The sequence below is a fragment of the Ailuropoda melanoleuca genome, chromosome 4, assembly GCF_002007445.2.
Source record: "Ailuropoda melanoleuca isolate Jingjing chromosome 4, ASM200744v2, whole genome shotgun sequence".
Classification (NCBI taxonomy): domain Eukaryota; kingdom Metazoa; phylum Chordata; class Mammalia; order Carnivora; family Ursidae; genus Ailuropoda; species Ailuropoda melanoleuca.
The window spans coordinates 95230048-95243239 of NC_048221.1; the positions used below are offsets into that span (position 1 = coordinate 95230048).

General features: G+C 52.4%; 1 protein-coding gene across 5 annotated transcripts in view; it reads right to left on the reverse strand.

Moving 5' to 3' along the window:
• The window catches only part of SFXN5 (sideroflexin 5), a 110854-nt gene that overhangs the window by 46623 nt on the left and 51039 nt on the right, over positions 1-13192 (reverse strand). For all 5 annotated transcript variants that reach the window (XM_034659350.1, XM_002914877.4, XM_034659349.1 and 2 more), the window contains 3 exons: positions 8202-8255; positions 7331-7387; positions 5917-5982 (listed from right to left, as the gene is read on the reverse strand). In XM_034659350.1, the coding sequence (XP_034515241.1) occupies positions 5917-5982; positions 7331-7387; positions 8202-8255 (177 nt within the window). The remainder of the gene's footprint in view (positions 1-5916; positions 5983-7330; positions 7388-8201; positions 8256-13192) is intronic.

Sequence of the window (13192 nt, forward strand, 5' to 3'; positions counted from 1 at the left end):
CCCCTGCTGTGTTCCCTCTCTCACTGGCTGTCTATCTCTGTCACATAAATAAATAAAATCTTAAAAAAAAAAACTGAATAGCACAGAGATATTTTTACCTGTGGCCTCTTTACTAAATATCCATCTCTCCCAGTAGGCCCCAAGCACTGGGCGCAGGGCCTGTGTCTCTCACTCCTCACTGAATTCCTGGTGCCTGGGGAAATGAGTAGGTGCTTAATACATATTCTAGAATAAGTCAAGTGAATGACTTCTGAGGCAGGAGAAAAAGAGCCACAAAGGAGATCTGTCTTGTGCACTCACTGCTGTCCGCCTTCGCACACACAACCCCATGGGGCGAGACGCTGCACACACAGGTCTCAGGTCCCCTGAGCGGACGGTGCATCACTCTGCCTTGAGGGGGTGGCCCCAAGGATGTGAAGGGTTCTGAGAAAGGGGGAGCCTGACTGAGTCCTGAAGGGTAAGTAGGAGGCAGCCAGACAAGAAGGAAGGAGGCTCAGGAGAATTTCCAAAGCATGAAATACCAGGGTGTCTGTAGCCAAGCTGTGGGCTCCACTAGCACCTGTAGTAAGGGGATCCGAGGGGCCCTGGAGAACAATGGAGAAGAGGACATGGTTGAAAGGAGAGATGACATGAGGTTCAGAAGTTAGATCTACTCTTGGGTGGTGCATAATAACGTAAGCAGATGGTTAAGAGTTTGTGTGAGCCTTGGTGGGGCAAGGGCTGGGGCGGTTCGAAGGATCTTTGAGGTGCCAAAAATGCCCAGCAGAGGGCGCCTGTTGTAGAATAAACTCTCGGTAATCAGGGGGACCCCATGACCCTCCATGGAGGTCAACTGTCCTCCACAGGCAAAGGGCCAAGGTGGCTGGGACAGAGCCATACACTGGCTAAAATGCCAATCAGCTTCAGCTGCAGCTGAGTGTCTTGTGTTTGCTAGCAACAGTGACCAATCCTGACCCCTGAACCATGTCCTGCAGGGACCTGCTGGCCACCCGCTAGAAAACCAGTTACATCAGACTCCTTACATGTAGGAGGGGACAACAACTTGTCCTCCCCAGAATAGAATAGATGTAGAATCGATATTCATGTCGGACTCACCACTGCCAATATCACCATCTGTAGGCTTCTGGAAAACTTCAGATTCTGCTACAGGGTCCATGCAATGGGCCCTCCAACCCGAAAGCCAATCATAGTGAAAGCAGTGAGACAACAGTCTGGCCTGGGATTCTTGGGCTAATCGCCCCTACCTCCATTAGGCCCAGAGAAGGACAGCAGGGTCGGAAGTATATCCTGGATCACAGAGAGCACCCCGAAGTACATCCTTGACCACAGAGAACACTCTGAGGTACACCCTGGATCACAGAGAACACTCTGAGATATACCCTGGATCACAGGAAACACTCTGAGGTATACTCTCAACCACAGAGAATGGCCTGAGGTACACTCTGGAACACAGGAAACATTCAAGGTACACTCTCAACCACAGAGAACATTCTGAGGTACACCTTGGGTCACAGAGAACACTCTGAGGTATACCCTCAACCACAGAGAACACTCTGAGCCATATATACCCTTGACCACAGAGAACACCCTGAGGTACACCCTTGACCACTGAACCAGCAGACATGGTCTTACAGGAGGCGGGGCATGCTCTGGACCAGGGACGAGTACACGCTGTTGACTCAACCTCGGCCAGAAGACACAGGTGCGGAACCAAGTATGAAGTTGGGTAGAGGGTCTAACCCCGTTATACCTGAAAAGCCTCTCAAAAATTCTTCCAGTCCCCGCTGTTCTCAGGGTACCTGGGGGCAAACTTAATTGCCAGACGGCATGGTAACAGGTCCTCTAAACTGGAAGCCAAGAACACTCTTGGCTTTTCCCTCCTCCTTAGGCCGCAAGAGGAAGAAAAGGGGGTGTTTGTATTAGCAGAATAGTGTGTGACTAAGCCTGTGTTTGAATCCTGGTTCTGCCCCTGGTCTCACCTCTATACTTCGGTCTCCGCAGCTGTAAAATCAAGAGGAGCACCTCAGCAGCAGCCGGCTCACTGAAGGCACTCCAGAAACGCTAGCCGTTAGGACTACTGTGATTGTTTGCTACTTCACTACTGGGACTTGGAGCTGCCAGTGAGCAGTGGGAACTGGAAGGGTAGGGGTTCAGCCCAGGGACCCCCCTGGGACACCTCCTTGTACTCCAGTATCTAGTAAAGGTTAACAGACAATCACTGTAACCTATACAGAAAGGTCCCCTCAGGGCCCAGACCCTTTGGGAATGGAGATCAGCAATGCCCCCCCAGGGAAAGACCTCAGCCACCTACGACCCGGCTGCCGGTGAGGGGTTCGAGGACCAGGCATGAGGACCAACTCTGGCTCTATCAACCAGCTCCTGACCAGCATGTAGGACTTTAGCCCTGAGCCTTGCTCTCCAGCCACAGGTCCATTCTCATCCAGGACCTGGCGTCCATGAGGGAGGTCATCTGCTGGGCCTGCCACCCCACCATGACTTCTCTTCCAGCTCACTCTGCTTGCACAACCTGCGACGCCCCTGCTCCCTGAGTCCAGGCAGGGCAGCTGGAGTGGCCCCCTCACTCCCGAGCAGGCGCTGTGAGTGCTTCACGAGCGGCCCTGCTCTTCCCCAGTTCACCGTCACCTCATCGTCCCGTGGTGGCCTCACTCATCTCCCCACCACTGTGGAGTCTGTCACGTTCTCCTTCTCTTGCATGCCTCTCCGCGTGCTGTGCCCTCTACGGGGATCCCACAACCCTGCCTTGGGCTCTCTCTGCTCTATCCTGGAAGAGTTGGCCCTGTGTGACAGAGGGGCCCCTTCCCTAGTTCCCACCGCACCCAAGGGTCCACCTTCATCATGATTCCGGTTCTACCACCGAGTACCCTCAGCTTTTCCTCTCAGCATCTTGAAGGACACACCACTCTGTGTGACCCCCCAGCGTCTGCCAAATGCCTGGCACAAACACAGCCCTGAAGGGAGGGAGTGGGTCTCACCCTTGTGTAGCCAGGGCCTGGGGAGGCTGACCACAGAAGTGCTCAACATGAACCCCCAAACTCAAATACACTGAGGACTGACAGAGGCTTCCTTTGTTAAAAGACAGCAAACTGTTAGATTTCAAAAATAACTTAAGACAAAATTTCTTTTTTATTCTCGAGCAAGAAGCCAGACATTGCCAAATCTATTTAGAGAGTTCACCAAAAGGCTGCTACCCCTGCACTGGTGGCCCCGCAGCCACCAGGAGACTTCATTTGGGGGGCCATGCAAACAGGGGGTCCTTGATCCTGGGGGTGGCTGGCCAAGGTCAGGGCTCTGGCTCTTTGGAGGGAGAAGAAAGGTCCAGGGAGGAGGCTGGCCTCTCAGGCCCTGGCCTCCACTCCAGCTTGTCCCCAGTCCCTGGGATTTGCCCTCAGCCTGTCAGCCACAACCCCCCCCACCCCGCCCCCCGTCCACGCCGCCTGCTTGTAGGGACTCGTTTTAATTAATGCCAGAGCTGGGCCAACCACTGGGGCCATGACACTTGTTTGCAGGTCATCTCCTCCTAACAGGTTCTCCCTGGGAGGGGATTTGCCCCTAATTGAAGCAGAGATCAGTTAATGAGGCCGCGGGCCCAGGGTTCCAGAGAACAAGGGAAAGGAAAATAAAATAAAGCCTCTTTCTTTGGAGGTTTTGTGATTTACACACACAAAAGAAAAGCAAGCAAGCTGCAGATTTTCCAAGTCAGAAACTCCGCTCCATCTGCCGGAGTTAGACCCTCACTGTGTGAAGACGTCAGGCAGAGGGACGCCGCCACCACTGAGACCGTGGATCCAGGCGGAGAGGGGCCTCCTGAGGCCGGCAATCAATCAGCAACCTAATTAACAAGTATTTATGGAGCAGTGCTTGCGCCCCCTCTGTGGGGGAGAAGACACAGGGCCCGTCCCTAGTTAACCTGTAATCCAGTGGAACAATGACAGGACAGGACACAGGGTGTAACTGAGTGTGTGGGAAGGACAGAAGTTTCTAGGACTTGGGGGTGGGGGACAGTTTGGGCTGGCATGGTCAGGAAAAGCCTCTGAACGCTCTGCAGCTAGGCAGGGAGTTGGAAGGAGGGTGTCCCCAGCACAGGCACCGTCCCTGAGGGCTGTGACAGTCCAGTGTGAGGCCCCCAGTCTTTGAGGGTAAGACCCTGGCTCTGAGAGCCTGGAGGGTCCCCAGTCCCCAGGAACTGTGGCTTGGGCATCAGAGCCCTCACCCCACAATCTGGGCTAGCTCTGATCCTAGGAAGTGGTAGGGATGGAATGACCAAGGGTCCCTTGCGTGGGATAGTGAGGACTGGGCAAGCAGAGGCCTGGAGCGCCATGTGCCACCATGACAGTGATCCCCTTCCCGCAAGCCGTTCCCAGTCAGCGCTGCTCAGTATTACCCCTGCCGTGGTTTCCTCCCCTCAGCTCCACCCCACCTCACCCTTCATCTCCGAGAAAGAAACTGGGATTTTCAAGCTGCTGAACTAGATAGACCCATCAGCTCCTCTTGCCATGAGGAGCAAGGAGGAGGAAGAGCCCCTTTCCGTCTCTCACAAGAGCCCTGACCTTTGCTGGCAGCCCCCCAGAATCAGGGACTGCCAACATGTATGACCCCAAACGAAGTCTCTGCTGGGTCGAGCGAGGACCACTGCGCGGGGGGAGCGGGGGCTGTGGGTTGAGGTCTCTTGACAAGCCATCTGAATAGACTGGCAATGTCAGGCTTCTTGCTTGGGGAAAGACAAGGCTTCGGGGAGGGAGCTCGATCTTGGGCACGAAACGGGGATCCCTCCCCAGCAGGGCGTTTGGAGAGGACGTGGTCTACGTGGGAGCAGAGTAAATGAAGCATCTCAAAACAATCCCAAATACCTACTTTCCCAGAACAGTGACATCAATGATGGTGAATGGTACAGTGGGTTAGTAGACAGTTGTGAACAATTATTATATCTAATGACATGAGAAAGATGAAGAAAGTGGGCTTTACAAAAAGATTATTATATGTGAATTCTTTCATTATATGTGAATTTTTAAATTTGCATTTTCTAAGTGTTTTCTTACCAACTGCATGTATTTATTGTGTGATGAATAAAATAAAAAAGGTGCGAAGTGACTTCTACCCTCTGGAGTCAGCTATAGGAGATCAGCCAGCCAGGATCTGGAGAGTGCAGATGGAGGTGCAAGAGCCGGTTCAAGAGTGGGACGAGTGCAGCCAAGGTCCTGGGAACTTGAGCTTCCGCTCTGGCTCTGGCCCAGGCCCCTCGCTGTGTCACCTGTGCTCAGCCCTCATCTGGGATCCACCCTTAGGCTCACATAGTCTAAGTTTACAAACCTAGCCTACTCCATAGCTGCTCTATTCTCAGTCCTGTGGGATTCAGATGAACCTATCGCCCCGGTGTTGAGGAGCTTATAGGTCTCCAGAAGGAAGTAGACACGTGACCACTAGACCAAAGCCACCGAGAGGGGACAACAGTGCCCTGGGAGCTCAAGCAGAGAGCAAAGGGGAGTCAGCATGTGGGTCAGCCTTACCACTGAGCCCCTCGCTTCCTGCATCAGCCCCATTACCACGAGTGACTAGCAGCTCCTCTGAGGAGGGAGCCGGGTAAACACGTACCCCTCTAGCGACAGACCCCCTGCCCTCAGCTGGAGTAAGCAGCCCTTTGTGTCACTCAGGGGCACCGCCTCACCTCCCCACCTGCTCTCCAAAATCTGCAGCACTCTCTATTCAAGTTCATGTCTCTCTATTAAAGTGTCACCAGAATCCTCCCTGCCTAGAAAGCCTGCCCTGGCGGCCCACCCACACGATCCTCTGTCTCCCTCACCCTTGCCTGGCCCTGACCTCAGGCAGGTCTGGCCAGAGCCTCTGGGGCGAGAGGGCAGCCTCAGAGCAGGACAGAGACATGGGGAAAGAGTTACTCACAGCGATGGAGACAGCACTGATGACAGCTCCCAGGTAGCCCTGGATGAACTTGGATGCAGGAGAAGGCTGGAAGGCAGAGAGAGATTTCCAGGCCTACTGGGTGCCCAAAGCTGCCACACCCCACCCTTGCCAACAGCCCCAGCCAGCAAGAGACGTTGCTGTCCACCACCAGGGAGAAGGCAAAGGTCCCTCTGGAGGCCAAAGGGATCCAGCCCTCCCCCGACACTGCTCCAGACATGGAAACACAGGACAGCAATGTCCTGGGACATGCCGCAGGGCCCACTGCACTTCTGCCCCGGTCTCGAGAGCTCACTGGCAGACCCTGTGGCCGGAGGCAGACAATGGCCAGGGCCAAAATGGGTCATTTACAGCAGGGCAAGCAGAGCCGGGGGAGGAGGCACGCATGCTGGGCGTGGGCTGCCGGCCCCTGGAGGACCGCCCGGTGGAAGCGGCAGCGCGGCTGGCCTCACCAGGCGGGCTCTCCCGCGCCTTGTCAGGGCAGGCAGCAACCGGGCCGCCATGCCACCAGACGACAGACGCTCCACGTGTCTACGGAGAAATGCAACCCAAGATGCAACGGACCGCATTCGGCAGGAGCCGAGGAACTTGCCTCTGACTGTGCGCTGACGGCAGCTTTGGAGCCGTTTGCTTTAAGGCAAACGGAGCCGTCCAAGCAGAGGTGTACGTGTGCGGATCGTGCACGCAAGAGGCGGATTGGAGGTTGAGATGGGGGTGGGGCATCTTCAGAGTTTCGGCCCGAGGTTCCTAGCATCCGGACCAGCCCCTAGCTCTCCCCGCTCTCCCCCAGGGTTAGAGAATACCCACACCTTCCCCTCCCCAAACTGACAGCCCACCAAGGGGACTCCTCCTCCCCTCTCCCTGCCTTGGGACAAAAGAACAGGACACACAGCCTTGCCATGAAGCAGGGGTCGAGCTCCTCCACTGAGAGCTTGTCCCAGGAGGGTAGGGAACTTTGGGGGAGGAGGGGGCTGGTCCCCTCAGACCCCTCAACCCTCAAGAGCAGCCCTTCAGCTTTACAGCCGACCGTCTGGGGGCACCAAGGCAGGTTCTTGGAGGAAGCTTGAGGGGAATTCAGTCCCCATGTGGCTGATGCCATCCCTAATCCAAGATCTGGGGATAAGAGCTGCCCAAGGAGGATGCTGAAGCCAACAGAGCTCATCCCTCTCACCGCCTCCACTCTATTCCCATTTTATGGGCCTTCTTCACTTCATGTGAACAGCCCCTCCCCGGCGGGGCCCTTCCTGAAGGGTTGGCAGCTTAAATCAGGTGCTTAGAGGAGCACAAGGCTTAACTCAGAGGAAGCAGCCCCCGACAGTGGCACACCACACTGTAGGGAGGAAGAGGGTCCCCCCAGCCCGCTCCCGGATATGGCACAGGGGTCAGCGGTGCTCACCTTGGTAGCATTGCGGTTTGCATAGTTGACACAAGCGTTATGGCTCTGGTTCAGCCACTGGAAGGCAACGAGGGAGAGGAGACGTCAGGGAAGGGGTGGAAGCCGGGCCTGGACCCCAGGTGGCCACAGCCTCCAGAAAGACACAGGATGCTGTCTCCAATTCACAGGTGGTTCTGTCCATCCCCCAGGACAGCAGGACCAACTGTCCCCATTTGCCTGGCACTGCGCCAGTGGCAGCACTGAAACCCCGGGAAACCCCTTGGTTCCTGGCAAACCAGGATAGTGGTCCCGCCCCTGCCGGCAGTTCATCCCAACCTGGAAACCGTCCCCTGTCCCAGAATCGTGGCATTCACTGCCCCAAACGGACCTTACTGCCTTTGACACGTCATCCTTGTTGTATTGCTTATTGGACAGAAAGTGGACATTTAGCCTCTGGAATTACTGACAAAAAATATCTCTTTCAAAAATATCCCAGCCCAGTGTCTTGCACCAAATACTCAGTACCTTGTGGTTGGTGGTGGATTTACCTTCCCCAAAGATTTGAGGGAGGCTTATGTCCAAATGAGGCTGAGGGCCTCGAGGTCACAGGCCTTGGGACGAGCAGCGAAGGAGCAGCGGGCAGCCACAAACAAGCCTTCATCCCCTTTTGCAAAAAGCAGAGCCACATAAGATGGCCTAGGCGTGGGCTGCTGGGACGTGCCCAACAGAATCCGAAGTCCCAGGGTTCCCCCAGTGCTACTGGGTCAGGGAGGGGTGGGAAGTGGGGTGACTTTCCCTGAGGGGCCTGAATGGGAGACACTGGGACAGGGAGTTCTAGCGAGCCCTTCTTGGGTCCTTCCTTCAGGAACCCTCTGTTGCCAGGGATCGTTACCTGCCAGAAGACAGTGGATGCCAGCGTCTGGTTGGGCAACAGAAGACCAACTACCTGCAAGAGAGAAAGACAGGAAAGCCTGGATCAAGCAAATGAGACATCCTACACGTTTGCAAAGAAAAATGACACAGCCACAAACAAAAGTAAACGGGATCTGTAGAAACTGAGGCGGGTGACGTATACACAAAAACTGCTAGCCACGGAGGGATGGTTGTGGAATTACATCGCAGCACAATCCCACTTTTGTAAAGAAAAGAAACCACATCGCCTGCACAACCATCTACACAAACATGGGCATATACAAATCTCCATGCAAAATCTACAGCCCAGCACGCAGCTGTCTCTGGAGGTCGCTGACGCAGTACTTTCTCACAGTCTTCTCGAATATTCCTATATTCTTTTGAACGTGGACATGTATTAATTCCATAACTGGGGTCGACAGGGGGCGAGGGGGACAATAAAAACAAAGAAGCAAACAAAAAGAACATCTTTACTTCCACGCAGCTAACCCAGCTCTTTCATACCCTCACCACCCCATAGGATTTTTGTGAGGATTAAAATATGATGATAGGGGCGCCTGGGTGGCTCAGTCAGTGAAGCGTCTGCCTTCGGCTCGGACCACGATCCCAGGGTCCTGGGATGGAGCTCCTGCAGTGGGCTCCCTGATCAGTGGAGAGCCTGCGTCTGCCTCTGCCCCTCCCCCAGCTCGTGCTCCCTTGCTCTCAAATAAATAAATAAATAAAACCTTTTTAAAAAGTAAAATAAAATGTGATGATAAAAATCATTTCAAGGGCCTTAAGTGCTTTATAAGTACAAGCAGGGGGAATTTATATCTGTTATCTCTGAGCCCCCGTGAAGAAACCTTATGCCATGTTTAAGGTATTGGATGAAACAGATGTGTAATAGATACTTGCTGAATGAGTGGATGGACCACTGGATGAGCGCGCACGCACACGGCAGATTGCCGGTAGCTAGGTGTGGATTCATTATTCCCGAAGCCCCAACGTCACCTAAGAGCTAGACCTGCTGACTTTGTTTTTTTGGTTTAAATCAAGATTAGTTGTCTCATCTTGACAACTGGCCAAACTTTGGACTTCAGGGATCCGTGTGTCTCTCTCAAGTTTACCTTTTGAGTGCTTGTGTGCAAAATAACATCTACCAAGTCCCACTGCATATGGGAAAAATGTGCACAACCATCCGCATATTGACTTATTTATTATTCCTGTAGATAAAATGGCTCTTTGGCAAGAATTTCTGTAAGGAGCAAGTATAAACATTCAATACTATGCAGTAAATCAAATTCTAGACATCCTCAGCAGCATTTGTAAATCATGTTTTAAACATTAAAATGTTTTAAGACAGCAAACACACACACATATTTATATTTATTGGCCCATATCAGTTTGAATAAAATTATATAATGTAAAGCCATTCCACAGCTCCAATGAGGAATTATCTTATGAGATTTTTCTCCCCAAAATGAGATCCCAGTTCGATTTTTCTCTGCAGCAACAGACTTAGGGCACTGGAATGAGAATCAGGAGAACCTGGAGCCCAGCCTCAGCCCCATCCCCATCCCTTGTGATCTCCAGCCAACAGAGTCTCCAACAGAAGACAGTCCCCTTTGGGGCTCTAGCTTTCTTACCTATTGAGCGAAGGGGTTGAGCTTGGAGGTCCTACCTTGGTTTAAAATTCTATTCTTAGGGGCGCCTGGGTGGCACAGCGGTTAAGCATCTGCCTTCGGCTCAGGGCGTGATCCCGGCATTATGGGATCGAGCCCCACATCAGGCTCCTCCGTTACGAGCCTGCTTCTTCCTCTCCCACTCCCCCTGTTTGTGTTCCCTCTCTCCCTGGCTGTCTCTATCTCTGTTGAATAAATAAATAAAATCTTTAAAAAAAAATAAAATAAAATTCTATTCTTAGGTTCCAAGTAGCATGTATGAAGTCAATTGAGATCACCCCATTGCCTGTAAAGGGAATCCTTCCTCACCCAGCCCCGCTGAGAAATATCCCTGGGGACCCAAGACCTAGTCAGCCTCCAGCCACCAGGAGCCAGACCACAGAGAGGAAGCTGAGCCTAGAGAGGCCTGAAATTGGGAGCTGACAATGCAATCCAGTGAGTATGTGTGTGTGTGTGCACGTGTGCATGTCTGACTGCCTCCCAAAGCCTGAAGGGATAGAAGCTGTTCTTCACTGCTGGGATCTCAGCAATTCACTCCCCTAATCTGTTGGTTGTAGAGCGTAAGTGTATTATGGACCACATCGTCCTCTCCTCCTCATTCCCCCTTACACCCTCCACACTGAGCTTGGACCATCACGAGTGTCGTAAGATACAGTCCCTTGGGACTCACTATATTTACCAGCCAGCCATTGTCCAGGACACTCATTGCTCCTTCCATCGCACAGTCCCCTTTATGAGTCCCCCTGGGGGAAATTTTTCTAGTCTTGGGGCCAGAAATTTATACTTCTGAGCACCTGGTTTGCCTCTGTCTCACAGACACTGAGCATTTAACCATGTCTCTCTTTGCACTGACTGTCCAGAAGCTCAGGTCGGATCTCCACGGCTCACATCTGGCCAGCGTACAGACCCTCACTGCATACATTTTATGCCCAAACTCACTCCTAGCTTCTTCCCTTTCCTAAATTTTTGTCTTCACTTGTATTTTCGGGTAGCAGGCATTTTTTTAAATGTGACATCAAGTCTTTTCCAGAACAAACCACAGCTCTAAACTAAACTGAAATAGTAGTCAGGCTACTATTTCACACACACACACACAGCTTGTAACCTGTGAGTTTTCTCCTTGTTGGCCAATCCTGACCAGCCTCCTGTCCCAACCTCCTGCTCTACCACGGGCCTGACACTCATGCTGGGCACTTCTGACTCCTTACGTGTTCTTAAAGAGATTGCTCTATTGATTGATTTTGCTAAGCATTTCCCCTATGTCAATTACCATGATCTTTTTTTTTTTTTTAATGTGAGTGTAGTTGACACACAATGTTACATCATGTTACCATGATCCTTATCACAACTCTGGGGCTCAGACGAAATAGAGATTACATTCTATATTTTATAAACGGGGAAACTGAGGCTTAGAGAAATTCACTGATTTGCCCAAGGCTTCACAGCAAGCTAGAGAAAGTCAGAAAGGTCTCCTGATTTCTGGCTTAAGGGTTCCAACTCTCTGGTTTGAGGGGTTCCTTTTCCAGCTCTTTCACCTGAGTACAAAGGAAGAGTCACACTCCATACCCATTTCCAAGCGTCCTCTATGCACCGAGTTCCATGGTGCTCTCAATGGAGAACACAGGAAGAGAGGAATATATGGTCCCTAACCACAATAAGCACAAAGACCAAACAGGAAAACGTAGGAGAATATCCTTTATAACATCTGGGCATGAAAATGACCAGATGGTTTACTCAGGTACTTGGGTATGTCAAGTTGATAAATGCAAACATCCGAACTGGAGCTCAGGAAGGAGAGATCAGTGCGCTCTGGCTATCCACGGAAGGAGGCGGTGGGATGGAGCTGAGGTGTGCATGCGTGTGTGTGCGTGTGCGTGGGGGGGGGTGGGTAGTGTGCACGCTCACGGGAGCAGAAACAGCAAAGAGACTGGTCTCAGTAAAGGAAGAGGTTTGAAGAATCAGCAGACCTGGGGAGGGTGAGGTTAAAGGCGGTGGAAAGCCATGCTGCATTGTGTCCCCAAACGGGGCCCAAGGGAACCATCTGAGGCTGAGGCAAGGGGAGCAGGGATCCCACTTTCCGGGTCCTACAGTCAGGCTGCCGGGGCCAGGAGCACATGGGTGCCAGCCCCATTCCCTATTAGGCAACACGCAGAGCCATCTGCACAGTCCCAGGAGCAAGAGCAGATATTTTATAACTTCCTTTTTTCTTTTTAAGTCGGAATTAAAAATAAATGTTCCTTCAGTTCTGAGATGTATATCTCTGGTGCAACCTGCCCACATTCCCCCACGCTGCCCTTTCCAGAACATGGCAGGGGAAAGGAGGAAAGAGATGGAGAGAGAGAGGGAGCCAGTCCACCCGGCTTCAATCCCAGTGGATTGCACCTCTTCCAAGAGGGAAACGCTTCAGGCGTGGCCGCGCAGACGGGTGGAGAGAGCCCAGAAAACGGCTGGTACCAGGGAGAGTGGAAGGAGAGCCAACAGCCAGAATTTCCAGCCCAGCCTCCACCCTATCTTGCTGCAGGACCTTGGCCAAATCGCACATCCTATCTTTGCTCCCATTTATAGTTCATACCACGGCTGGGGTCCCCTCCGCAGCTCCCGCCCCCTGGCAGCTGTCCTCTTCACACATCTGTCCACTTTTGCTGCCTCCCTTCCCCTCAAGTGGCCGGCCATGGGCCCTGGTGATTATCATGCAGATTCTGGTCACAGAAAGAGCTGGACTCAAACCCTGATGCTAGTATTTACCAGCCATGTGACCGCGCACTAGTTACTTGAGCTCTTCGTGCCTCCATTTTTTTTTTTCATCTGTTAAATGGCGACCACCCTGGTACCTCTCTGATGGCCATGGGGGAGGCAGGGTGTGGAAAGAATCTGGTCCAGTGTCTGGTGTACAGCAAGTACTCATTAGGTATAAAGTGTCAGTATCGTTCTTCTCCTCCTAGCTCATTCTTTTCTAGATTTTGCTGGTCTCTCCTTTCTCTGAACTCCACAATCTGCATTACATAATTGAGCATCTTCTTGTCCCCATCTTGTCTTTGAACACAAGCCTCATCCTTCAAAGGATAGTGAGCTTCTGAAGGTAGAATCAGGGCTTTTCTCTCTGATGTCCCCCAAAGTCCTCAGCACAAAGCTGGGCCCGCACTGTGCTGTATGTACTAGAAGAATATTGCTAATTCATTATTAAGAACATTAAATCTTGGGGGCGCCTGGGTGGCTCAGTCGGTTAAGTATCTGACTCTTGATTTTGGCTCAGATCATGATCTCAGGGTTGTGGGATCAAGCCCCACATCAGGCTCCATGCTCAGTGCAG